The 26429-nt window shown below is 41.3% G+C and overlaps 1 protein-coding gene across 1 annotated transcript; it reads left to right on the top strand.

The window, feature by feature from the left end:
* The first annotated feature begins 746 nt into the window (after positions 1-746).
* tbrg4 (transforming growth factor beta regulator 4) lies at positions 747-25103 on the top strand. The gene is made up of 11 exons (XM_052023896.1): positions 747-1129; positions 3846-4304; positions 8400-8723; positions 10286-10457; positions 10859-11016; positions 12506-12616; positions 14113-14257; positions 15489-15737; positions 18342-18453; positions 20488-20602; positions 22224-25103. The coding sequence occupies exons 2-11, from the start codon at positions 3894-3896 to the stop codon at positions 22323-22325; spliced, it is 1899 nt and encodes a 632-aa protein (XP_051879856.1). The 5' UTR covers positions 747-1129; positions 3846-3893; the 3' UTR covers positions 22326-25103.
* The last annotated feature ends 1326 nt before the right edge of the window (positions 25104-26429 follow it).

Raw genomic sequence — 26429 nt, 5'->3', positions numbered from 1 at the left:
TGATCCCTAAACACCCTAAACATTCATTTCCTCCTTCCGCACACCGTACGTGCAGTGTGCACCATCTGCAAAACGCACTGCACTTACTTGCCGACGCAAAAACGACAGCAGCTTATGACCTTTATCACCAAGTACAAGACGTGCAGGCATATGAGAATACCACCACCTACAGTTTCGCACACCACCCTGACATGTATCACTGTTTCTTTATTGTTGCCTGTAAATAGTGGAATACTCTACTAATAAGTAATATCATTACCCAAGCGGTTTGAAAAGGCAGCTCACCAGCACCCTCTCATGGCTAATTAGGAACGAGTAATACATGCTCAGCCATGGCAGCGACGTTCTCTTCCCATAAATGAATAAGAATGTCCATTTCGAGAGAACTGGACAGAATCCATCTGTTTCAACAAAGACTCTTCCTCTGACAGAGAAGATTGCCTTTTGCGGCTAGAACATTAACCCTGATGTTATGCTCCAGTTTTCACTATGGTACAAAAAAAACTGCTGGAGGAACTCGGTGGGTCAGGCTGCATTTGTGGAGGTAGAGGGATGGTCGACGTTTCGGGTCGAGAGCCTGCATCAGGACGGTGTCTTACGCTTAAAACAAACTGATGAGCCCAGCGGGTCAGGACTGATGCGGGGTATCGAACGAAACGTCCCTTTTCCTCAGCAGATGCTGTCAGGCCTGCTGAGTTCCTCCAGCAGTTTGTTTTCCTTTGCAGATGACAGTATCTACAGTCTCTCGTGTCTCCACTACAGGCCAGGGCAGACTGCGGGACATGAGCCAATACGGTGTGAAGATCCATGAGGAGAGAAGGGGGGCGAGTGAAGTGACCACGTTTAGAGAGAAATGGCGAGCTTGAAGTAAAGCCTTAAGGAGAAGGCAGTAACATATTAAATATAACATCGATTTATATTTGCATTGGACGGTTCCATTTGCATCGACCGGTTGCCGACTGGCCTCCACTCCGATGTATCCCCGCTCCTCCTCTCCCGGAGGAGCTCTTCCTGGGCACGTAATGACGTCGTGCGTAAGGGCTGATCGGTCAGACGCGCCGTGGCGTCACGTGGTGTCGCACGTCCAATGACGTGCGCCGTTGACGGGCGGCCATTGCTGGGGAAGAGGGTGAGTGTGTGGGTGCTTTGACCCTCATGGATTAGATCGGGGGCGGGGGGGACGGACGATGGACGACGGACGATCCGTGGGCGGCGGCGTTGTTGGCATTAACCGGGGCCTGGCCATGTCAACCGGTCACAAGTCGAGCCACGCTCTGGTATCCCCTCTCTCAGGCACGGCAGCCCTGGCGCCGCCGTCTCTGCCGGTTTGGGGAGCCCAGCCCGGTTCCTTCCACCGACACTGACGGAGCATCCCCCGGGGACGTGTTCCCCCTCCGGTCCTCTTCCCATCCCTGTCTCCGTCCACTGTGAACGGCAGGTGCAGGAGGGACACCATGTACTTGAGGTGGCAGGTTCAACAGCTGGACTGGACTCCCGGAAAGAGTGGCTGGGAGGTCAGGGTGTTGAGAAACAACTGGATGCTCTAGTGGGAAGCTAATAAAATGGAACCGTATGCTCTTCAATTAGTTTGTACTTTACAAATATTGGGGGGAAAAGTAGCATTACTCCTATCACACTACTATGGAGTACTGTGCACAATTCACATCACCATACTTTAAGAAGAATGTGAAGGTCTTAAGAGGTTGCAGAAAAAATATTAAATTACTAAAATGGTTTTAGGGATAAGGAATTTCAGTTGCAATTTTAAACTGAAGAAACAGAGTTTGTTCTTGGAACAAAGATGATTGAGAGTGGATTTGATCAAGGCGATAGAATAATAGCAAATTTACAACACAGAAGGCCATTTGGTTCACTGTGATGTGACGGTCAAAAGGCTCTTGCTCCACAATCCAAGGTTTTTTTGTATGTGATTGTGTTTCTATCACCCTTTCAGACTACCATGTTTGGGAAAACAAAAAGTTTCTTCATTGTCCTGCTAATGCTATAATTACATAGAACACTGCAGTACAGGAACAGGCTCTTTAGCCCACCATATCTGCACCGACCATGATGCCAGTCTAAACTAATCCCATCTGCCTGCACATGGTCCATATCCCTCTATTCCCTGTCTGTTCCTGTGTCTGTCTAAATGTCTCTTAAATATCACTATTGTATTTGCTGTTTCTACCACCTCCCCAGCATGTTTTGGGCACTTGCCACTCTCTGTATAAAATAAAATTGCCTCACACACCTCCTTTGAACTTTCCCCCTCTCAGCTTAAATCTATGCCCTCTAGTATTTGACCTTTCCACCCTGGGGGAAAAAAGAATCTTGACTGTCTACCCTGTCTGTGCCTCTCATAACTTTATATACTTCTATCAGGTCACCCCTCGGCCTCTGATGCTCTGGTGAAAGCAATCCAAGTTTGTCAGACATCTCCTTGTACCTAACACGCACCAATCCAGGCTTCAAGTACTTCAAATCTATGTTCCCTCATTTTTGATCTCACTGCTAAGGGAAATAGGTTCTTCCTATTTACTTTACCTGGGTGTCTCACCATACACTGTATTGAGTCTCCATCCTACATCCTCGCCAAAGAAAATAGCAGTAGCTTATCCAATCTTTCCACATTGTTAAAATTTTCCAGTCCTGACAACATCCTCATGAATCTCCCCTGTGACCTCTCTTGTGCAATCATATCTTTCCTGTAATATGGCTGTATTCAAGTTGTGGCCTGACTGGTGTCATATGCAGTTCCAGCATAACCTTCCTGACCACACATTCTACAGTTTGGCTAATCTTATATGCCTTTTTAACACCTTACTGACCTGTCTTGGTAGAGAAACAAAAGACAGCAGATGCTGGAATCTAGATGAAAAAACAAGGAGATGTTGGAGGAACTCAGCAGGTCAGGCAGCATCCATGGAGAAAAACAGACAGTCAACGTTTTGGGTCAGGACCCTTCTTCAGGAATGAAGATAGGAAAATGGGAAGCCCAATATTATAAGGGGGAAAAACAGAGCAGTGATGGGTGGCCAAAAAAGGGGATGTGGGGTGGGCACAAAGTGGTGATAGGTAGATGCGGGCGGTGGGGGAGAAGGGGAGAGCAGATCTACTGGGGATGGGTCAAAAGTATGGGGGGAGGAGAGGAAAAAGGAGAGAGAAAAAAATGGCGAGCAGAAAAAGGAGACCTTGCCTCTTTTCTTCCCTTTCCTAGCCTATGTTTTTTCACCAGTAGATTCACCAGGATATTGTGTGGGATGGTGCATTTCAGTTATGAGAGACTGGATAGGCTGCATTTGTTTTCCTTGGAGGAGGAGGAGGCTGAGGGAGGACCGAGTAGATGTATACAAAATTATGAGCAGCATAGATTGGATAGATACGAGGAAACATTTCCCCATAGCAGAAATGTCTAAAACAACAGGGCATGGGTTCAGAGTAAGGGGTAAGTGGTTTAGAGGGAATCTGATCTGAGGATGATTGTTTTATCACTGGGGGGGGGGGGGCGCAGGAAGGGTGTCAGAATCAGGAACTGAATGGATGAGGCAGGTACACTCACAATTTAAGAAATATCCAGGTGAGCAAGGTTTTGAAGACTGTGGACCAAGTGCTAATAAATGGGATTAGTGAAGATAGGTACTTGATGCTTGGCATGGACGTGGTGGGCTGATGGGTTTGTTTTTATGCTCCATGACTTCATCTCATTGAATGCTGTTACAGGCTTGAGAGCTCAGTGGATTTCTATTCCTGTCGTGAGCACTGCATAATGTTCAGCTGGAAGAATCATTACTGTAAACAAAAGTATTTATTTTAATACAAACATCACCATTTCTTTTTTACTCTAGGTATCATGAGATGTAAAGTTTGAAGTGCTTCTACCTACTAATTTTGCAATGACAATGACAGCCCGGCTCATACCCAGGTGTTTCCGACACCTTGGTGCTTCGTTTCTCACTGTGCCAGTCTCTGCTACCTGCAGGCGAATCATGCCTGAACAGTACTGGTCGTCTGTACCGTTTGCTGGTGTACACATGTCTGCTGTTTGTCACCAAACCGACTTGTCTCCTGCTGCTGAACAACCCTACTTCCGACCACCAGAGCGTACAAAGGTGGAGGAGCTGATTGAGTCAGCCCAGAGTGTAGAGGAGCTTCTGCAGATTCCCTGTGGCCAGAAGACCACTGGGAACCAAGCGGCATCGGTGCTTATCCGTGTGTGCAGCCCGAAGCTAGGTCAGAAGCTGGACTCTCAGAATATCACAGAGGACGAGCGCTTCCAGCGTCTTTTGAACACCATTGATAGCCAGGTTAGTAACTTTGATTTTGTGGGAAACTTATCCTCATCAGAGGCTGCTACAAACAGTGGAATATTGTGTTTTCAGTGTACCACCAGGAAGAATGATAGTTGTAGGGTAATATACTGCCAGGCACTGTGGAATTAAAGCATGGCAGTTTGAGAATTTAAATCCAGTTTTTAAGAATCTAGAATGTAAAAGCTGCCAGTAGTAAAAAGTGAGTATGAAGGTGTCAAAGCTCATCTTTGAATGATAGAAACCTGATGTCCATACTTGCTTTACCCTTTATATTACTTCTATTTAACATCAGCATGATTAATCCTAAATTGCCTTATGAAATGGCCACTCTGTTGCAGTCAGGTAATCAGAGATGGGCAATAACTATTGTCCTTTCTAGCAGTATCCAAGAATGAACTTAAAATAAAAATAGAAAATAATGAAAGCACTCAGCAGGTCAAGAAAGATCTGCAAAGAGAGAAAGAGAATTAATGTTTTGAGTTGATCCTTTCATCAGAACAAGGTAAAACAGAGATTGAAAAAAATGTTTTAAAAATGTTGGGGTTGGAAAGGACCAAAGGATAGGTCTATGATACAGACCTGGAGAAGTTGAATGACATAAGTGCCAGCTGAAAGAGATTAATAAAGACTTCTGATGTAAATAGGAGAAGGTGGATGAAATCTGAAATGACAGAAGAGGGGAGAAAAAGAACCTTAATGTTAGAAATGTGAGAATATCTGAAATTGTTTAATTTAGTCTTGATTCCAGAACATTTTAGTGTGAGTTGCTGGAAAGTGAGGTGCTGTTCCTCAGGTTTATATCGAGCTATGTTTGAACAGCATTTGAAGCCAATATTAAAGGGAGGTGGGGAATTAGAATGAAAAGTAACCGGAAGCTCAGTGTTTCCCTTGCAAAATAAATAGAGGTGTTCTGCAAAACAGCTGCTCAACCTGTGTTTGCTTTTCCCAGGGTAGGGGAGACCACATCATGAGTTGGTAAAACTTAACTGGAAAGAGTGTTTGAGGTCCTGGACGATGGGATGGAGGTAAAAGGGCAGGCCCAACACTTGGCCCAACTTCCCATCTGATCTATTACCTTCCTGCAGCCTTAGGTGACTTTCCTTGCTGTCGTGGAGAGGGGAAGGGGAGAGATGGCAGGGAGAATGGGGAGGGGGAGAAGAGAGGAGAGTGTCATCCGCAAACTTACTAATCATTCCTCCTACGTTATCATCCAAGTTGTTAATATATATCACAAAGAAGTTCCAGCACTAATCCCTGTGGTACATCAGTAGGCACAGACTTCCAATCAGAAAAGAAACTTGTACCAGCACCTCTGATTCCTGTCACCAAGCCAGTTTTGGATCCAATTAGCCCGCTCACTTTGGATCCCATGTTCCTTGACCTTCTAGACCAGCCTACCATGTGGGATCTTGTCAAATGCCTGATTAAAATCCACATAGACAACATCTGCTGTCCTGCCTTCGTCAATCTTAGTTACCTCCTCAAAAAAGTCAATCAAAGCAGTGAAATAGGATTTTCTTTGCACAAAACCATGCTGACTTTTGATTACTCCCAGCCTTGACAAATGTACATAAATCCTATCCCTTAGAATTTTCTCCAAAACTTCCCTACCACTGACATAAAGCTCACTAGCCTGTAATTACCTGGCTTATCCTTGCTGCCCTTCTTAAATAAAGGAACAACATTAGCTGTTCTTTAGGATCCTCTTGTATCTTGCATTTTGAGCATGTTTTCCTTTCTCCTCTTGGTAATTTCAGATTTAATTAATCTTCTCCTTCCCTCAGATGTAGCTTTTTATATTCACTAGCCTTTGCCACCATCTTTCACCTGGCACCAACACTTCTTGTGTCATCCAGTCTCTCCTGGTCCACACATTTCCAATCCTCTACTTCTTCTGCAACATCAATCTTTTTTTATCTTCTCTATTCCCAGTTCTAATGAAATGTTGTTGACCTGAACTAATAATCCTGCTTCTCTTTCCGTAAATGCTGCCTGACCTGCTGAGTGTTTCCAGCATTTTCTATTTTTTTTATTTCAGATTTCCTTTATCTGCAATACATTACTTTTGTTTAATGAATATAAAATGCTTATGTGGAAATCTGATCAGTCTGTGGTTGGAGCTTTTGGTGAATGATCACACTATCTAATGGCTATTTTCATACTCTCCTAATCTGTCTTTCACTCTCACTATTGCTCAGTCTTGCTCACTTGGTCCCTTACTCTTTCACATATACTTGCACAACATATTCACAGTAGCACAGTGTTAGGTTACTGGATTTGTATTCCAAGGCTTGTACTGTTGATCTGGGAACAGGAGTTGGAATTTTAAAAAAGCTACTAACATTAACGAAGATCATGAATCTGGCAGGTTATGTTAAAAATCTCATTTTCTTCCTTAAGGGAGAGAAATCTGCCATCACTATTCTGTCTGGCCTAGGATCTTTGACCCACAACAGTGTGCTTGTTAGTAGGTTAGGTCAGACAGCTCAAAATGATTCAGTTACCAGATCAAGGGTATTTATTGGCTTTTGGTCCCTTTAATTTCTCCAGTACTTTTCCTTTGGTTCCCTCAATATGTCTGTTACATTTTTGTCTTCCACATTGGAGTCAGATACCTCAGCTACTTTTTTTCCTGCACATTTCCTCCAGTCTCTGCCTTTAAGGTCCACATTTACTTTGGATATTTATTTTTCAAAGACAGTACCAATACTATGATTGTGGAAGCATTTTCAAGCTGTTGTATTTATTATTTTCATAAACTATCTTCCTCCTCTTTGTCAATATTACTTTACTGGACGTAGAAATATTTGCATACAGACTCCATGCGTTCTCCCCCGCTGAACTCTCCTCGATGGTATGGAGATACTAATTAGTAATATGGCCACAAACCATCATCAATTATTTCTGCACTGCTGGGTTGGGAAAGACCTGCACAGGGGAGTGACCAGCCCCATGTGACCCCTCTGTGTGGTCAGGACCTAGAAATTTCTCTATTTGCTCTGAATCTGAGTGATGATTCCAGATAGTCCATAACTCCAAAGTACGTATCTGCCAGCCTACTCTTCATCAACAAAGTACAATATAATAGACCACAGGATGCTTCTGTTCATCTGGCCCATCCCAGTAAGCAGACAGCTGCCTATACATGCCAATCCTCTAAGCACTCTTACTTACTATGGCTTTTGGATCCTACTTCTGGGTACTGATTGGTGAGGCTCTGGGGAGTTCAGGCCCTTCCTGCTGTACCTGCCATGTCCGCCTCCAGAAATGCTTTAACAACCAGTCCAGATGAAGGGACTCGACCCAAAAATGTCGACTGTCCATTTCCCTACACAGATGCTGCCTGACTTGCTGAGTTCCTCCAGCATTTTGTTTGTTGCTCCAGATTCCAGCATCTGCAGTCTCTTGTATCTCCAGTTATAATCACACTTCATGCTTACTAACTGTCAAAACAATTAAAAGTTCTTGAATGTCTGTGACCGCGTCAATTATCCAAAAGTATAAATTACCTGAAACTTTATCTATCCCTCTGTCCCAGCTATTTTTCCATTGTACTGAATGGGGTCACTGAACCACACTGTATGCCAAGTGCAGGTTAAGTGGGCAGATTTTCCAGCATAACTGCTGGGAAACAGCTCAAGTACACTCAATATGGAAGTCTTCTAAGGAGCTCAGGATGTCTGTGTTTGTATGAGTGTCCCTCAGAAGTGATACTATAGAGCTGCTCTATCCAATTAAAAAATTGTTGTGCAACACCCCTGTATTAATACCTCCAACGTATCACCTTGTGTATTTAGTGTTTATTTATCTTGTATGCTGTTGTAAGTACCAAGTAACAAACTATACAGTAGTGACTGGAGCCTCTTGATATAAAAGAGAAGCAGTTGGATGCTGTGGTGTAGGTGAGGACATTTGTGCCATCTTCTATATTGAAATCTAATGTTTCGATATAATACCAAGCCTATCCAAATGATAGCCACACTGCCACCCAGTGGGGAAAGGAAACATTACTGCATTCTCCCAAGGAGAATCTTCTGCCTGGACATTGCACTCCTGACATCTGGTTTAAATGTTGGTTTTCCTTTTCAGATTTCTGTTGTGTGGAATGGGAACTTGATCAGCTTGCTACGGAGCCTCCTTATGATCAGGCTTGATGCCAAAAACCCAGTTCTTCGGTCCATTGAAAATGAGGTCCACTGGCGGTTGAGACGGCTATCCTTTAAAAATCTCACATCACTTGTTGACTACTACACCAGCTTTGCACAGTCAGACCAACAGAAAGTGTTGCTAAGTGACATAATAAAACATGTGGAACTGCGGTGGGCAGAGATCACAGACGCAAAGACTGTGGCCTTGTTAGTGATGAAGGTTGGACATCTGTCAAATGCATTGATGGACAAACTGGAGGATAAGGTATACATGACCCACTCAGTGTATGTTATGATCAACACAAGAATAACCAGCATCCTTGTACGAGCCTCACCTTGTTCTTGGTTTTGCTGTCGGCTTTGGCTCAGCGTTGACAAGTTCCACCCCAGAGATTTAAGTGTTTAATTCACTTCTGCAATACTAGGGAAAAGAGGTTGGGGGAAATAGCACTGTTGGGGTTGGTGTTTTCAGAATGAGTTGTTTAAACCTGGGCCCAATCAGCTCCCTCTGCTGGATGTAAAGGATCCCATGGCACCTTAGGAAGAAGAGAACTGTAGTTCTCCCAGTGTCATAGCATGGAAACAGGCCTTTCGGCCCAACTGATCCATGCTGACCAAGACGCCCATCTAAGCTAGTTCCATTTGTCCGTGTTTGGCCCATATCCCTCTAAACTTTTCCTATCCATGTACCTGTCCGAGTACCTTTTGAATGTTGTTAAAGTACCTGCCTCAACCACTTCCCCTGGCAGTTCATTCTATATAAAGACCACCCTCTGGGTGAAAAAGTTGCCCCTCAGGTTCCTATTAAACCTCTAATCCCTTATTTAAACCTATGCCCTGTAGTTCTTGATTCCCCAACATTGGGAAAAAGACTTTATGCATTGACTCTATCTATGCCCCACTTGATTTTATGTAGCTCTATAAGGTTACCCCTCATTCTCCCATGCTGTAATGAATAAAGTCCTAGCCTGCTCAACCTCTTTCAATTACTCTGTCCCTTGAGTTCTGGCAACATCATCGTAGATCTTTTCTACACTCTTTCCAGCTTAATGGCATTTTTCCCTGTAGCAGAGTGACCAAAACTGAACACAATATTCCAAATGAGACCTCACCAACATCTTGTATAACTGCTAAATAACATTCCAACTTCTATACTCAGTGCCCTGACTGATGATCATCGATTTTAGTGTCATCTGCAAATCTACTAACCACGCCTTGTACATTCTCATCCAAATCATTGATAGATATGACAAATAGCAATGGGTCTAGCACCGACCCCTGGGGAACACCACAGGTCACAGGCTTCCAGACTGAAAAACAACCTTTCACCATCACCCTCCGCTTCCTACCGTCAAGCCAATTGTGTGTCCATTTAGCTAGCTCTCCCTAGATCCCATGTGATCTAACTTTCCATAACAGCCTACCATGCAGAACCTTATCAAAGGCCTTTCTGAAGTCCATATAGACCATGTGTACTGCCCTGCCCTCATCGACCTCCTTGGTAACCAAGAAGGTGGATGAGGGATGTTATCCCCCACGCACAAAGCCATGCTGACTATCCCAGTGATTGGGCCAGCTACTGTCTGTCAACTAAAGAATGTAACCTGGGCTTTACTTCGGTGCTATTTGTAGGCCTTTGATTAATACAAATTGGTCACTTTGTTTACTTCATTCCAACAGAAAGCGCTTCACTTTGTAAAGTACTTCATTTTTAAAACTCTGGGGTATCATGAGATTGTGAAAGGTGCTGTATCATTGTAAGTTTTTAGTCTTCTGAGTCTACACAGTATATGTATTTTCACTGTATTTGTCAACTTTATGTTTCAGAGCTTGGAACTGGCTGAATATTTCACTCCTGATGACACAAGAAAAGTGATGCTGGCCTTGGCAATGCAAAATCGGCGCTCTGTTCCCTTGCTACGTGCCCTCTCATACCATTTCATGCAGAAGCACTTTGATCTGAAGACTGGAGTACTGATTGACATGGCTTTTGCTTATGGTTAGTGCAAATTCAATGACAGTGCAACATATAAACTAAACCAAAAACAAGTGAAATGTCCCTTGTGAGGGTCCCTGCAATCTGTGTTTAACAGATAGTAAAAACAATTTTGCAGACATAGGAACTCTAAAATAAAATCAAAATGCTGGAGAAGCACATAAATTACACTCAGCCAGCTCTGGTGGCTGAGTAACCAAGTTTGCATGCACATCACCGGATTCCTGAACAGACATTCTAGTCAAACACTCTATCTTGACAAGAGGAAGGGAAGGGTTCACCTCATGATACCATGACATCATGTTGCAATGTTTAAAAAAGAATCTGCTTTTCAGAAACATTAGTTAGTTCAATAAAAATAATACCTGCACAAAATTTAATCTTGGTTTCTGATATTCCCACAGGAAAGCTGAATTTCCAGCAGACGCAGGTTTTCCAGCGGCTGGCCTCTGAGCTTCTCCCCAGGGTACCGGAGCTGAGCCCCCTTGACGTCATGCGATGCACAAAGTCATTTGCTTACCTAAAGTGGCTCAATCTACCTTTGTTTGAAGCTCTGGCACAGGTGAAATTGCAATAATTAACATGGACATATGAGCTAAGTTTGATCATTTCCACTTCCCTACTTTTCCCCAATCCTCTGTTCACTTAAAAATCAGACTTTGTGGCATAAAGTTGGGTCTGGCATTACCTGGTATAATGCTTTTCATTGTTTCACTGTGACCAATGACTATTGTGAGTTTAATCTATGCACCTAATCTGATTTGGGAGCATTCATGCCTCTGCTGGATGCCACAATAAAATTACTGATTTTAGTCGACTGCAGTAAAAGTTCATGTCTTCTGAAAATGAGGAAGTAAAACGTGAATTGACTCTCTTAAACACAATTTCCTTCATAATTCTGGATGGAGATTCCTGGTTTCTGTTTTAGAACATAGAACGGTACAGTGCAGGAACAGGCCCTTCAGCCCACAGTGGCTGTTCTGAACATGATGCCAAATTAAACTCAATCTCTTCTGCCTGCACATGATCCATATCCCTCCATTCCCTGCATATTCATGTGTCTGTCTAAAAGCCTCTTAAATGCCATTATCATATCTGCTTCCACCACGACCACTGGTAGCCCATTCCAGGCACCAACCACTCTGTGTGTGCGAAAAAAAAACTTGCTCACACATCTTTCAACTTCCCCCTCTTACCTTAAATGCATGTCCTCTAGTACTTGACATTTCTACCCTGGGGAAAAGATTCTGACTGTTTACCCTATCTGTGCCTCATAATTTTATGAACTTCTATCAGGTCTCCCCTCAGACTCTGACACTTGGGGGAAACAACCCAAGTTTATCCAACCTCTCCTGATAGCTCATACCCTCTAATCCAGGCAGCATCCAGTTAAACTTCTTCTGTACCCTTTCTAAAGCCTCCACTTCCTTCCTGTAATGGGGCTACCATAAACACACACAATACTCCCAGTGCAACCCAACCAAAGTTTTACATAGCTGCAACATGACTTCCTGATTGTTATACTCAGTGCCCTGACCAATGAAGGCAAGCATACCATACGTCTTCTTTACCACCCTATATACTGTGTTTTATTTTATGTAATTCACTGGTGTCAGATTAAGGCACAGAATGTCAAATAATCCAATTTGATTGGTAATAGAGTCAATACTACATCTCTTCTTAAAAAAAATCTAGAAAATTTGTACATGGATGGTTTATCTATGCAAAGAAAAGCAAATTAGAAGTTGGAATCTCATTGAGAAATACAAATTGTTTATGTATACAATACTGGATTTCTGGGAGAGATGTATAGAATACTTGGTTTTTGGGATCTATTATCGAGTTCAGATGGTTTATAAACAGAATATTATACCTGAAAGTGAGTTATGGGCAATATTCTACATGGTGTATATGTAGAAAATTGAATACCTAAGGAGATTAAGGAGAATACCTAATAAAATTCTGGATACACTAGTCAGATTCTGTGTTTTTGACTGTTCTGAAGAATGGAACGGTGCAGATCAGTTACTGTGTTGTGTTATCTCATTCAGTATGTACATGAGCACTGTGACAAGATGACTGAGGTGCAGCTCTGTAACATTATCATGGCTTTTGCTCGTCTTAATTATCAACCAGCCACTGGAGAGGCCTTCTTTGCTAAGGTAGGAATGGTGATCTATAAGAGAGAATGTATTATAGTTATGTCAACCATCTGTCAGTGGTAACATACTTGCCTCAGAGTGAGAAAGTTGTGATTGTATAATACAGTGAATGTAAATGTAACGCTGCTTGGAAGGTGAGCTTGTTTAAAATTGCCCTCATTCTCAGCAGGGATTGCTGCACTTAGTTTCCTAGAAACAGGAGAAAGGTATTCAACATTTCAAGTCTGCTTTACCATTCGTTAGATCATTAAGCTGCATATCTGTTGATACACTAACGCAACTAAAATTTATCCATCTCTATCCTGAGTACTGGGAGTTGGAACGGGGAGGACTTGCAATCCAGTGACTGGGGTTGGAGTGGTGGAGGAATATCAAATTTCTTTTACCCTTTGTGTTGAAGTATTTGCTTTGTGGTCTAGTTCTAAATTTAATATTACATCCCTGTATTTATAACTCCCTCGCCAGAAGATGTAGTTTCCTATTAAAAGCTTCCACCATTTTGCGTTTGCAATATCTTCGTAATTTAAACATCTGAGCCCCATCATTATTCTGGTGGACGTTTCCTCCGTTTCTTCCAAGGCCAATATATCCTTCATTGCTCTGTACAACTGAAGCATAACATGTTTTGAAATAAAGGTCATTGCTGGTTTTGTCTTTTTGGATTTGTAACTTTAAAATGATATTTGTAGTTAGATACCTTTTTTTTATTTATTCATTTATTGGATGTGGGCATCACGAGAAGAACAGCATTTATTGTCCATGCATAATTGCTTTTGATAACATGGTGGTGAATGACATTTTTGAACCACTGCAGTCTTGGTGAAGATACTGCCATAGTCCTGTTAGGGTAGGGAGTTCCAAGGTTTAAAACCAGCAATGATGAAGGAATGGTGATGAACTTCCAGGTCAGGATGATGGGTGACTTGGAAGTGGTGGTGTTCGTCTACTATTCCCAATTCTTCACTATTTAATCTTCAATCTTTCTTTGATCCAAAGTGGATGACTTTACCCTTGGCCTCATTGTCTCATCCTCTCCTTGGTTATGAGGGACAAAATTGGCTCTTTATTGCTCTATACCCTGCCTGCTGTGGTAAGTCTGCATATCAGCAGGACCAGAATGTAGCTAAGTTGATCATTATTATGGTTTAATTTCACCCTTTTGTCTAAACTAGCTCATAAAAGCATAAGAAATGAAAGCAGGAGTAGACCTGCCATTCCGTCAGGTAATGGCTAACCTTTTACCTTAGTTTCACTTGTCTGCACTAACCCATTACTTGCCTAATTTCTAAAGAAACATGCAGATTGGTTAACTATCAGTGGTAATTGGCATCAAGGAGAATGTGGAGCAAAAAGGTGAAGGTGAGCATTGTAATCCTGGCCAAAATTCAAGTCTTTGTGTGCAGTGGCGTTGCATTAGAAACAGTTGGGATGACCAGCAGAAGACAGGATATTTTCAATGAGCTGTCCCTTTTACTAAATATTTTTCTTGTCTCCAGATTCACAATAAATTTAACAGTGCCCTGTTGGAGATGGAGCCATTCCTGCTGGTTGATTTGGTATGGTCACTTTGTATATTGCAACAGGTTAACCCTTTTTACCTCCGTCATGTACTTGAACCTCATTTCTACCAAAGAATCACAGGTAAGTCTTGTATTTTGAATAAGTTTCTTTAAAACTCTTCTTGTTGGATCTGACACCTGGAAGCCTGAGTTCGCAACTTACATTGGGATATTATACAATTGGATGTCTATTAATTTATAGGCTAACAATAGAAAAATGAATGAAGGAACTGGAATTTGTCATTGAAATACTGCTTATTAACCTAGATTTGCATATAACACTAATCCCATGCACGTGTATGAAAATAGATTAGTTGCTCATTGCTGTTGTGGGCACTTGCTGTGTGCAAATACAGGCCGTCCCTAGGTTATGAGCGCCTGATTCACGGACACCCATAGATACAAACAAATTCCCATAATATTATTAAATTCAAAAGCCTGACTATGTACATATGTTTGTACCTATAAACAGCAGAACTCATTTTCTCCCTCTCTTCACTTTTAGGAATTACACCAGTTAATTTGCTATAAAACACTGTCAAACGTGAAAAATGGCAAATGGCGAATTTAAACCATTAGTTGAATTGGCCAAGCACAAAGGATAACCATTAATAGGAGTTTTTTGCCATTGTAATGGTGTTACCCCATTCCAAGAAAAATAAAAAAGTAGTTTCTTCCTTTTGCTAAAAAATAACTTGAAACTGTATTCTAGGTAGATTCCTAGTGCCACCCAAGTGTGTATTATATTACCAAAGGTGCCTTCAGATGGGGCATTAAATCATTCAGTAAATGATTTGTAGCCTTCTTTGCAAGAGAAGAGAGCTTTCTTGGTGTCTAGGGTAACATTCTTCCTGCAACTATCAGAACTATTAACATGAGATTATTAGAGCAACACATAAAGGATCTGGAGGAACTCAGCGGGTCAGGCAGCATCTTTAGAGGAAAATGGACAGTTGATGGTTCAGGTCGGGACCCTTCATCAGGACTGTGTTGTCCACTTCCCTCCATAGATGCTGCCTGTTCCGCTGAGTTCCTGCAGCTCCTTTGTGTGTTGCTCCAGGTTTCCAACATCTGTAGTCTCTCTTGTGTCAACATGAAATTATTGTTGTCTTTGTCATGTTGCCTGTTGAACGCAGAATGACAGCCTAATCACTTTGAGTGAACTGCAAAAGTAATTTGTTGTGTGCATCTTCATGTTAAATTCTTGATGTGTATCAGCTGCGGCTTGCAATCAAATCTTAGAGAAATAGTTTCCTGTTGGATTGTGCAATCTCTTGGATTTGCTAACTTGTTTGTATTTCTGTTGGTATCAGAAGGGACTCAGCCACAGAAAGAGGAGAACTATAAACTGAAGTTGGTACATATCAATGCCACAGCTCAGCTTGAATGTTCTGACTATAGTGGTCCCTTTTTGCCAAGTCAGTGCCTGGATACCTGGATCTCAGGAGCCAGGAAGAAGCCAAGTCCACTAAGTGGTGCTGTATGTGAAGCTTTGCAGTCTGCCCTCGGAGACCAGACCAAGTATCGCTGTGGTGTTGACACATTGTATGGTTGGGTTATTGGTGAGTTGGTAAAATTGATTTTCTTTTTACCCCCACCCCCCAAAATTAATTTTAACCCTTATGCTGTCCTTTGGAAAAAGAAACATAGTTAACATTTCAGATTGAAGATCCTTCACATAAACTTGAGCATAGGCTGACACTGTGGTGCAGAACCAAGGGATTTATTGCAGGGCCTTGAATGTTAAACCAAAGCCCTATCCCCAGTTTGGGTGGCTATAAATAGAGAGACTTAAATTTAAGATCAGCGTCAAAACAAAAAGCGAAGAGGTCTGGAGCAGTTTGGTACAGGATGTCATGGGATGCCTGTTGAAGAATATGGTGATTGTGCAATTCATTCTTTATCTTAAAAGAGAACTTAATGAACATCTGGAATGAGGGTATAAAAGTAAATGGAGCACTTTTGAGAGATTGATTAACTGAACTGTTTTTTCTGTGTTGTTAAAGTCAGGCTTAAAGAAATCCCTAGGCACTATTCAGTTATGAGCCAGTAGTTCTCCCAATATATTGACACACACCCTTTCTCAACTAACCTCAAGTATCTGCTCGATCAGTGCTGTTTGTGGAACTTTGCTATTACAGAAAAGTTAAATGGTTTGTTTACATAATTGTCACTGTACTTTTACACCTTTTAACATGATAACATCTTAGAACATAGAACAGTACAGCACAGGAACATGCCTTTTGGCCCACAATGTTGTACCAACCTAACTAAATTAGTAATCAAATACCCAACTAAACTAATCCCTTCTGCCTACACAATCTCCATATCCTTGCATTTCCCGCACATTTATGTGCCTAAGAGCTCCTTGAACGCCCCTTTCGTATTTGCCTTCACCACCACCCCGGGCAGTGCATTCCAGGCAAACACCACTCTCTGTGGGGAAAAAAAAACTTGCCCCCCACATCTCCTTTGAACTTACCCCCCTCTCACCTTAAATGAATGCCCTCTAGTATTAGACATTCCCAACCCTGGGAAAAAGATACTGGCTGTCTATCTATGCCTCTCATAATCTTATAAATCTCTATCAGGTCTCCCCTCAGCCTCCACTGCTCCGGAGAAAACAAGCCAAGTTTGTCCAATCTCTCCTTATAGCATATGCCCTCTAATCCAGGCAGCATCCTGGTAAACCTCTTCTGCATCCTCTCCAAAGCCTCGACATCCTTCCTATAATGGGGCGACCACAATTGAATGCAATACTCCAGAAGCAGCCTAACCAGAGTTTTATAAAGTTGCAGCATAACTTCCTGACTCTTGAACTTAATGCCTTGACTAATAAAGGCAAGCATGTTGTATGCCTTCATAACCACCCTATCAACCTGTGTTGTCACTTTCACGGAGCTATGAACTTGGATCCCAAGATTCCTCTGCTCATCAACACTGTAAAGGGCCTTGCTGTTAATGGTGTACTGTCTCTTTACATTTGATCTCCCAAGGTGCAACACTGCACATTTGGCTGGGTTGAACTCCATCTGCCATTTCTCTGCCCATATCTGCAACTGATCTATATCCCGCTATATCCTTTGCCGGTCTTCTACATTATCCACAACACCACCAATCTTTGTATCACCTGCAAACTTACATAAATGCAGGCAACCCCTGTGTTACAGAGGGGTTCCATTCCTAGAAAACTGTCTGTATTCTGATTTTCTGAACTACAAGCCCCCTTTTCCCATGGAATCCCATATTATAGTGTATTCCTATGGGATGTTTTCCTCTCATATTAAGCCATTTTATCAGTGACGATGAAATGACCCACCATCCTTATTTAACAGCAGAGGCCAACAGTAGAGGCTCGTGGCTTAGGAACGCGTTTAGGAAGTGGGGATATCAGGGAAAGGGATGGGATTCAAGGATCAGGGTTCATGGGAGGAGTAGTTCAGGGGGCTAATAGGTTAAAGCACAGTGACTTAATTGACGTGGAGTATAGGCTGAGGGATTACTTTAAGGAGCCAGCCATGGCTATTGTGACTCCCCACAATGCAGCGCGTCAGAGAAAATGTCTCGCAGATGAAGAGTGCTGCAGCACTGCACTCTGAGACGTCTGTTCACATGTCCTCGGACTGGAGAGGGTGTGGCAGAGGAGGGGCATGGCTGAGACTGTCAATCCAATCGATGCGGTGACATCATATCCAAATCTTATTGCCTCAGATACAAATTGACAAAATGTGTTGTTTCTTTTGCATTTTGTGTTTATTTATTACTTTTTTTCCTACATGAATTCTATAAGATTGAATTTTATTTTATATCTCAAATTTTTGGGTAGTGATTTATGAATTTCATAAGGGTGAATTTCTGTAATCCCAACAGCCTGAATGTGGCGGTCGCCTGTTCTTTCATTCATATAGTGACTGAGTGTAGCTGAAGCAGACGTCCATTGATCAAATGCACTGAGTGTTTGATTTAATGTTTGATTTTAAAACTTGTTTTCTTCTTGGCATCCTTTATTTACCTGGTATAATAAGCATAGCTAAGACAGGAAACTCCCTTGTCTATACTTTAAGTGGGGGGTTTATGACTAGCATGCCGTCCTTCTGTTGTTCCATAACGCCTTGATTGGATTGTTATCAGTATTAAAAGGTTAAGGTTTCTTTCTTTGTCTGCAGATGGAGAAGTTCTGATGGATTCTGAGAGTAAGCCTTTTGCCCTTCAGCAGTACACGGCCTTGCACCTACTTAAACCTGAGGGGACAATGCCTCTTCCCCCTGGAGCCAAGAGGTAAAGAGTGAGCATACACTGATACAGTAAAAATATGCACATCGAGTGGAATTTAGTGTTCCCCAAAATCTAAATATAATCATAGAAATGTTACTGTATGGATGGAGGCCACTCAGCCCATTGACCCTGTGTTAGCTCACCACAAAACCAATCTGTTCAATCCCATTTCTCAATGTTTTCCTGGTAGCCCTGCATTTTTCCTCTCAATAATCCAGTTTTCTTTTGAAATTGATAATTGAATTTATTTCCAATTGGCAGTGTAGACTAGATGATGAATATTAGCTATGAGAAATAGTTTCCTTCACGTCACCTCTTGCCCTTCTGCCAATTGCTTTAAATTGGTGCCCATTTGTTCTTGACCAGTAGCATTTAATATGGTGCTGCATCAAAGATTTTTAAGGAAAAATGAAGCTCATGATGTAAAAATTGGTTGATAATAAATGGCGAATAAGTGGAAATGGGACTTTTTCTGATTGGTCAGATATAATCCGTGGTGTGCCAGAAGAATCAGTGCTGAGGCTTCAACTTCTTATAATTTTACATTTTATATAAATAACTTGGATGAAAGCACCAAAGGTATGTTGCTAAGTTTGTTGATGACATGAGGATTGGTGGAGAGTAAGTTGTGATGAGGACGTGAGGAAGTTAGCAAAGGATAAAGAAAGACAAGTGAAATTGTCCATTTTAGAAGGAAAAATTTAATACATAGGACTCTAAGGGTTATTGACAGGGTGACTGTGGAGAGAATGTTACTTTTTTGTGGGGGGAATCTGCAACTAGTAGTTGTTATTTAAAAGCAAGAGGTTGCATATTTAAGACTGGTGAAATGAAAATTTGTCAGAGTGCCACGAGTCTTTTAAACTCCTTTCCTCAGAAGGCCATAGAAGCAGAGCCTTTGATAGGTAGATAGGTTCTTGATAAGCAGTGGAGTGAAGCGTTACCATGCATGGAGTGGATTGCAAGTTGAAGTTACTGTCAGATCAGCCATGATCTTATTTTGTGGCCCATTCATCCTAGTTCATCTTTTTCACTGTCTGGATTCGTTATGATTTTGAAGCCTCTATCAAATCACCTTTCAACCTGCTCTTCTGCAAGGAAAAGAATTCAAGCCTCTCCAGTCTATTCACGCCAAAATAAAACTGAGTAGTCTATTGGTACTGGGTTTATCTTAGCATCGTTTGTTGTAGCAATCAAAGAACTGCACATGTTCTTGTTAGCTTGGGCATCAGACCAAAATTGCCTTTAATGTTAATTCATTTTACACTTCAATTATCTATAGCATAGCAATTCTGAAAAACATACAATGAGGCTTCCCTGCATTGTGTACTATTCCCAAGACAAAGCAGCTTATCTACTTGCCTCAGTTCATCCTTTCGCCTTCACATCATGGGGAAGGCCTAGATACTCTACGGACAGACTCCCATGTATTATCACACAGAGTCTTTCCACACCCATCATCCAAAGGCGTGACCAATACAGTAGGAATCAGGAGAAGGAATATTTCAAAATGTATTCACTTTTTCCCTTTTATGATTTACACAGCCTTTATTGTGATATAAAGTTGGCAGTAAAGTTCTGTATTTTTTGCTGTGGTATTGAATATTGAAGTACAACGGTTATAAAAACATGATCCTGTCTTCGATCTGATTGGCAGTTATTTAATGCCTTTTGCAGCTTAGGATGTCCTAAAGTGCTTTTAAAGTAAGGAAGCATGTTTTGAAGTTGTAGGCATGTTAGAAGTTACTGTATGCCTGCTGTTCAGTTGGAATCAATATATCTCAGGGTAGTACTGGGTCTACTTTTCCCCCAGTACTCATAGGTGATGCTGATTTGAACATCGGAACACACATGAAATCTGCTGTGCCTACAATTAAGCAGTTTGTAAGCATGGCCATAAAGGACCTCAGCATATATACAAGTTAATGTGGAATAGTTCCACATGATACGTTCTGCACGGATTTGTGTTTTTTTTTGTTGTTTCCTTGTAAGTTTTTCAGTTTCAGTCTCCATCTGAACATCCCTTTAAATTCACAGATTGGCACTTATAGCTAGGGAATATCCAAATTACATGTCACGGAGCCGGGACCTGTTGGGGCGCTTCGCTATGGCTCGTCGGCACTTGCAGGCTGCTGGATTCTTGGTTGTGGATGTAAGTCTCCAACTCTGTTTGAAGCGAGAGTAAACCATCTTTCTAAAATTACAAAAGTGCACAGGAAGCAAAGTCAAGAATATTTAGCATGTAGGTCCCAGCTAGTGAGAGAGAGGTACTAAACAGCATTTAATTCCTGGAAGAATCTTAACAGTAGCTTATGTTTAGCAAGGACAATGTCAATAACTATACTGGAAACAGACTGAACGCCAACAGAATTACAAAAGCTATCTCTATTTAAATGTGATCAGAAGAAAACAAGGGGTCCTCTCTGCAAATCTTGCAGCATTCTACAGAGCCTTTGGCTTTAACAGAAACACAAAAGATTCTGCAGATGCTGGAACCTGGAGCAACACCCACAAAATGCTGGAGGAACTCAGCAAGTCAGGCAGCATCTATGGAGGGAAATAAACAGTCGACCTTTTGGCCCATAACATTGACTGTTTATTTCCCTCTATAGATGCTGCCTAACCTGCTGAGTTCTTCTAACATTTCGTGTATGTTGCCTTTGGCTTTAACATTGTCTTTAATAGCTTTATACCTTTAAATATAGCTTTTTTTATTATGAGGGATGGATGAATCAGCATTGACAATTCTAATGTTAGAACTTAACTCAAGCATACTTGTTATCATCTGGCAAGAATCAGGTACTAAAGCAAACTATTGAAGAGCAATCTCAGATTGAGAGGGTACAAAATAGCAAGTCCTGGACCCTTAATACTACGCAATGAAAAAATTATGATTTTTTAAAATATGTTTCACCCTGTACTGTAAGTCTGTCATTCTGTTTGTCTTCTCTGGTGAATCCATTTGTTTTGCCTGTTTCTCTGGTATCAGTTTCAGACATCACTTATACTTCTCTACCTCTTCTGGTCTCATTCTCTGTATGTTCTTAATTTCTTTTGTAATGTATCAACCTATAATTGTCTATTTAACTATTACTTAATCAATTTAACAATTAATTCATTTCAGTCTTTTTAGCAACACTTCTTGCTCCTTTCTGCACATTATACTTGCCACACCCTCCTTTGCTTCTGATCCATTTTAAATACTGTTTCTTCTCCGTCCTTGGGCACATTTACTGCCAAATTGTTCCCTTGTCTTGTCCTCTCCAAGGATTACAGACCACTGATGTTTCTAGGATTCATTGTTTCTCTTTTAGATTTGACCTTATTCTTTCTTTTGTAATCCTTTTCTTTGAATTCCAACCTGTAACTTGTCTGTTACTACTAATTGCTGTAAATGTAAATAATCTGAATCATTCTATTGGATTCTTGCCTTTATTCCTATGTTATTCAATACATAAATCAGCATCTTTGTTTTATGTGGGAGGATGCAGCCTCACCTGCTCTCTGAACTCCTTAATTAGATTCTGGTCTGGATCTTGCTTCTACATTCTCATTCACCTCCGTATAAATCACACAAATTGCTTGCTTAAAAAAGTCTGTAATTCACTGTCAGGTATCTATTATTTGATATATTAACTGCACAAAGCCCTCAAGTTGAGTATAAACTATCCATGGATAAAGGATTTTTTTTGTGTTTGAGAGACATGTCTGTTGAGAAAATGATGTTTGTTTGTTGTACCCATCCCCTGCCTGGGTCCCCACTCTCTCTGCAGGTTCCATACTATGATTGGCTTGAATTGAAGTCAGAGTGGCAGAAGGTTGCATACTTAAAGGACAAAATGAGCAAAGCCATAGCTGAAGAAATGGCACAGTGAAGCACAGAGATCTGCCTCATTCCACCATTTACCTTGCTTGAAGCTGGGTGGTGAAGACAGAAGGTTCTCTCTGGAATCCATGTGATAAAAAGATCAGTGGAGTCAGTGATTTTCATTGTACATACTATATTTTAAATTAAAAGAGTGCATTGGTTCCACAGTTTATATTTGGGAGATGCAGAGATTTTCTTTGCCAGGTTTACATAGTCCTTTTAGCTTTTTGGAGCACCTAGCACACCCTCATCGCCCAGCCCCCTACAATTCTTCATTTCACCTTTTTACCCCTTTGCATGGAGGTAAAATTCGTTTGTTTTATCCAAGACTCTGTACACAATGAGTATTGGCGACCAACAATGAAGATTCAGAAGACCAAATCTTTAGAAATCAACTACATCTTAATGATTGAAGTTTGAATTTTCTTTCTAATTCTGGAACAATAAACATTTTCCTTTGTTTAGATATGTAAGACCAGAAATTCTGAGCTTTATTTCCCTCCTTCCCTCTATCCCTTCAAATCTCTGCTCAGTCTACACACAAGTTGTGTACTGAGCTTCAGGTTAGGGAGGAAAAAACTAGTTGAATTCTATCTAAGAATCTGAGCATCAGATGAGGGTAGGATCGGATTCCATGACTAAGTAACTTTGGTTGATTAGCTATCTGAAATGAGAACACGGGCTGTTGGTTGAATTAAGAGTGGATAACCAATACTTGTGGGCTGTTACCCAAGGAGAAGCAGCTTGTTTAGTGAGGTGTATAACATATTACTTTTGTCTTTTGTAGTGTCTTAACTGCCTGTAGCACATAAACAGGATCACTCCCTAACCTCCATGCCTTCACTATTTTGTCAGATAAATGAATGGTAAATATATAAAATTTGATTGAGGCACAAGAAACTACTTGGATAGTTAACCAAAACCTTTGTTGGAGAGGAAGATTTTAAGGATTGTTTTGAAGGATGAAAGATGGTGGAGAGATTTAGGCAGAGAATTCCTGAGCTTCGGGCCTAGGCAACCGAAAGCACGGTCACAGCGATGGAGTGATTAAATTCAGAATAATCAGAAACCAGAACTGGAAGAGAATGGATATCTCAGGCAGTGGTAAGAAATAACAGAGTTAAGGTGGGGGTGAGTCCACAGAGGAACTGAAGACAAGGATAAGAATTGTAAAATCGTGGAATTTCTTAACCCAGTTCCTTTGTGGGTTTTCTAGCACAGGACTGATGAGTGATTAGGGAACTGTGAAAAAGACATGGATTTGAAAGTCTTGAATAACCTCAAGCTTATGGAGTTTAGAATGACACTCTGGAATTCCCTTGTCTACAGGTTAGAAAGGTGTGGGTAAGGGTTTACAATACATGAGTTGAGGCAGGTACAGGGTTAGTTGATGTTAGAACCATAGAATTGTACAGCATAGAAACAGGCCATTCAGCCCAACTCATCTATGCCAACCAGTGGGCACCCTTCTGTTTTAATCCTATAGTCCAGCATGTGGTCCATAGCCCTCCATGCCTAAGTGATTCAAGTGCTCATCTAGACATTTCTTAAATCCTGTCAGCAACCCAGCTTCAACCACTCTCTCAGGCAGTGCATTTCAGGTACTTACCACACTCTGGGTGAAAACTGTGTTATGGAGGTGAGATCATGGTGACGTTACAAAGATGGTCTGAAGTTTATTTCAGGGTCAAATGTCAAGGTCACATACTATATGATTAAGGCATTAACAGAGAATCAGTGACTAGGAAACTGAATTTGTGGTAATGACTGAAGAAAATTAAAAGTGTGGCTCAATGAGAAGTAATGGAGGGAGAGGTTTTGCTTTATGGGACATTGGCACCAGTACTGGGGTAATAGCGATCAGTTGGGTCAGACTCCTCTTAAACAGGTGTAGAACCAGTAAACTGGTGAATTAGATAGCTAGGACAGTAGACAAGGCTTTAAACTAATAACATGGGGGAGAGGGTTACCCCACCTCATCTCCCTAACCCCACAAGTGAAATGTCAAATGGCTACAATAGTTTTGTGTAGAAATAAGCAGAGCATGTCAGGATGAGGCAGAATGTATGACAAATGTAATAGGACAATGTAACTAGTGTGGCACCTAAGGAAAATAAAATCAAAAGTCAAACTTAAAAGGCACTGCATCTGAATGTGCAAAACACAGGTGGAAACTAATAAGTTTGATCAAATAGCCATTGCAACCCACAATTCCAAAATGACCATGCTTGTGAATTAAGTATTCCAGGAACCATAACTTTTAGAAAAGATGGGCAAAATGGATGATGGGCAGTAAAGTTAAAGGAACTTCGCTCAGAAAATCAAGTAGTAGAATCAGTTTGGGTGGAGCTAATAAAAACAAGGGTTGGTATTGTCTATAACTCCCCAAACAGTTGTGGGTATGTAGAGCATATGATAAATTAGGAAATTAGAGTTAAATGTAATAAGGGTAATAATTGGAATTGGTTTATTATTGTCATTTATATCGAAGTAATGATGCAGCTCTACAAAACTGGTTAGGCCACACTTGGAGTACTGTGTCCAGTTCTGGTTGCCTCATTATAGGAAGGATGTGGAAGTGTTGGAAAGGGTGCAGAGGAGATTTACCAGGATGCTGCCTGGTTTGGAGAGTATGGATTATGAGGAAAGACTAAGGGAGCTAGGGCTTTACTCTTTGGAGAGAAGGAGGATGAGGGGAGACATGATAGAGGTATACAAAATATTAAGAGGAATAGATAGAGTAGACAGCCAGCGCCTCTTTCCCAGGGCACCAATGCTCAATACAAGAGGGCATGGCTTTGAAGTAATGGGTGGGAAGTTCAAGGGAGATATCAGAGGGAAGTTTTTTACCCAGAGAGTGGTTGGGGCATGGAATGCGCTGCCTGGGGTAGTGGTGGAAGCAGGTACGTTGGTCAAATTCAAGATATTGTTAGATAAGCATATGGAGGAATTTAAAATAGGATATGTGGGAGGAAGGGGTTAGATAGTCAGGCGTGGTTTAAAGGTCGGCACAACATGGTGGGCTGAAGGGAGGTACAATGAAAAACTTGTCTTGCACACCGTTCATACAGATCAATTCATTGCACAGTGCATTGAGATAATACAAGGTAAAACAATACAGCTTGCAGAATTAAGTGTAACAGCTACAGAGAAAGTGCAGTGGAGGTAGATAATAAGGTGCAAGGCCATAATGAGGTAGACTGTGAGGTCAAGAGTCCATCTTATCCTACTCGGGAACTGTTCAATAGTCTTATAACAACAGTATAGAAGCTGTCCTTGAGCCTGGTGGTACATGCTTTCAGGCTTTTGTATCCTCTGCCTGATTGGGGGGGGGGGGGGGGGGGGGTGGGGGAAGAGAATATCCGGGGTGGGTGGGGTCTTTGATTATGCTGGCTGCTTTACTGAGGCAGTGAGAATAATCATGTACCATTTTAATCTACATATACACTGGCAAACAGATTAGCAATGATAGTGTGGAGTTTCCAATATAATTTCTAAATCAGTACATCATGGAACAAACCAGGGAAGAGGCTATATAAGACTGAGAATAATACAGTGAGGAAAGTTTAATTAATAACCTTCTAATTAAGGGGCCTTTAGGGATGAGTGGTCAAATCATGATAGAACTTTACATGAGCATTGAAAATGATTTAGTTCAACCTGAAGAGTGTTTTAAATCTAATCTAAGGTACAAAGGACATTTGGGGCTGTGGTAGACTGGGAAACTACAAGACATAGTAGACAAACAACAGCTAACATAAAGAATTAATACACTAATACATAGTTTATAAGATTTTTTCCCTTTTAATGCACAAAATCCTGACAGAGTAAGTGGCCCAACTATGGCTAACAAGAGAAGTTGAGGATGTTACCAGATTAATGGAAAAAGCTTATAATATTGTCAAAAAAGACCAGTAAGCCCTAAGGATGGGGAACATTTCAGAATTAAGCAAAGTACCAAGAAATTCATAAAGAGGAAATAAAGTACACGAGTAAACTAGCTCGAAAAAAAAAGTCATAAGGCTTCTACAGACATGCAACAAAGGTTCATTAGATTAATGAAAATCAAAAATAAAACTGCAGGTGCTGGAAATATGAAATAAAAACATAA

Source organism: Pristis pectinata, chromosome 9 (assembly GCF_009764475.1).
Source record: "Pristis pectinata isolate sPriPec2 chromosome 9, sPriPec2.1.pri, whole genome shotgun sequence".
NCBI classification, from domain to species: Eukaryota; Metazoa; Chordata; class Chondrichthyes; order Rhinopristiformes; family Pristidae; genus Pristis; species Pristis pectinata.
This window is presented reverse-complemented; position numbering and strand designations above follow the sequence as displayed.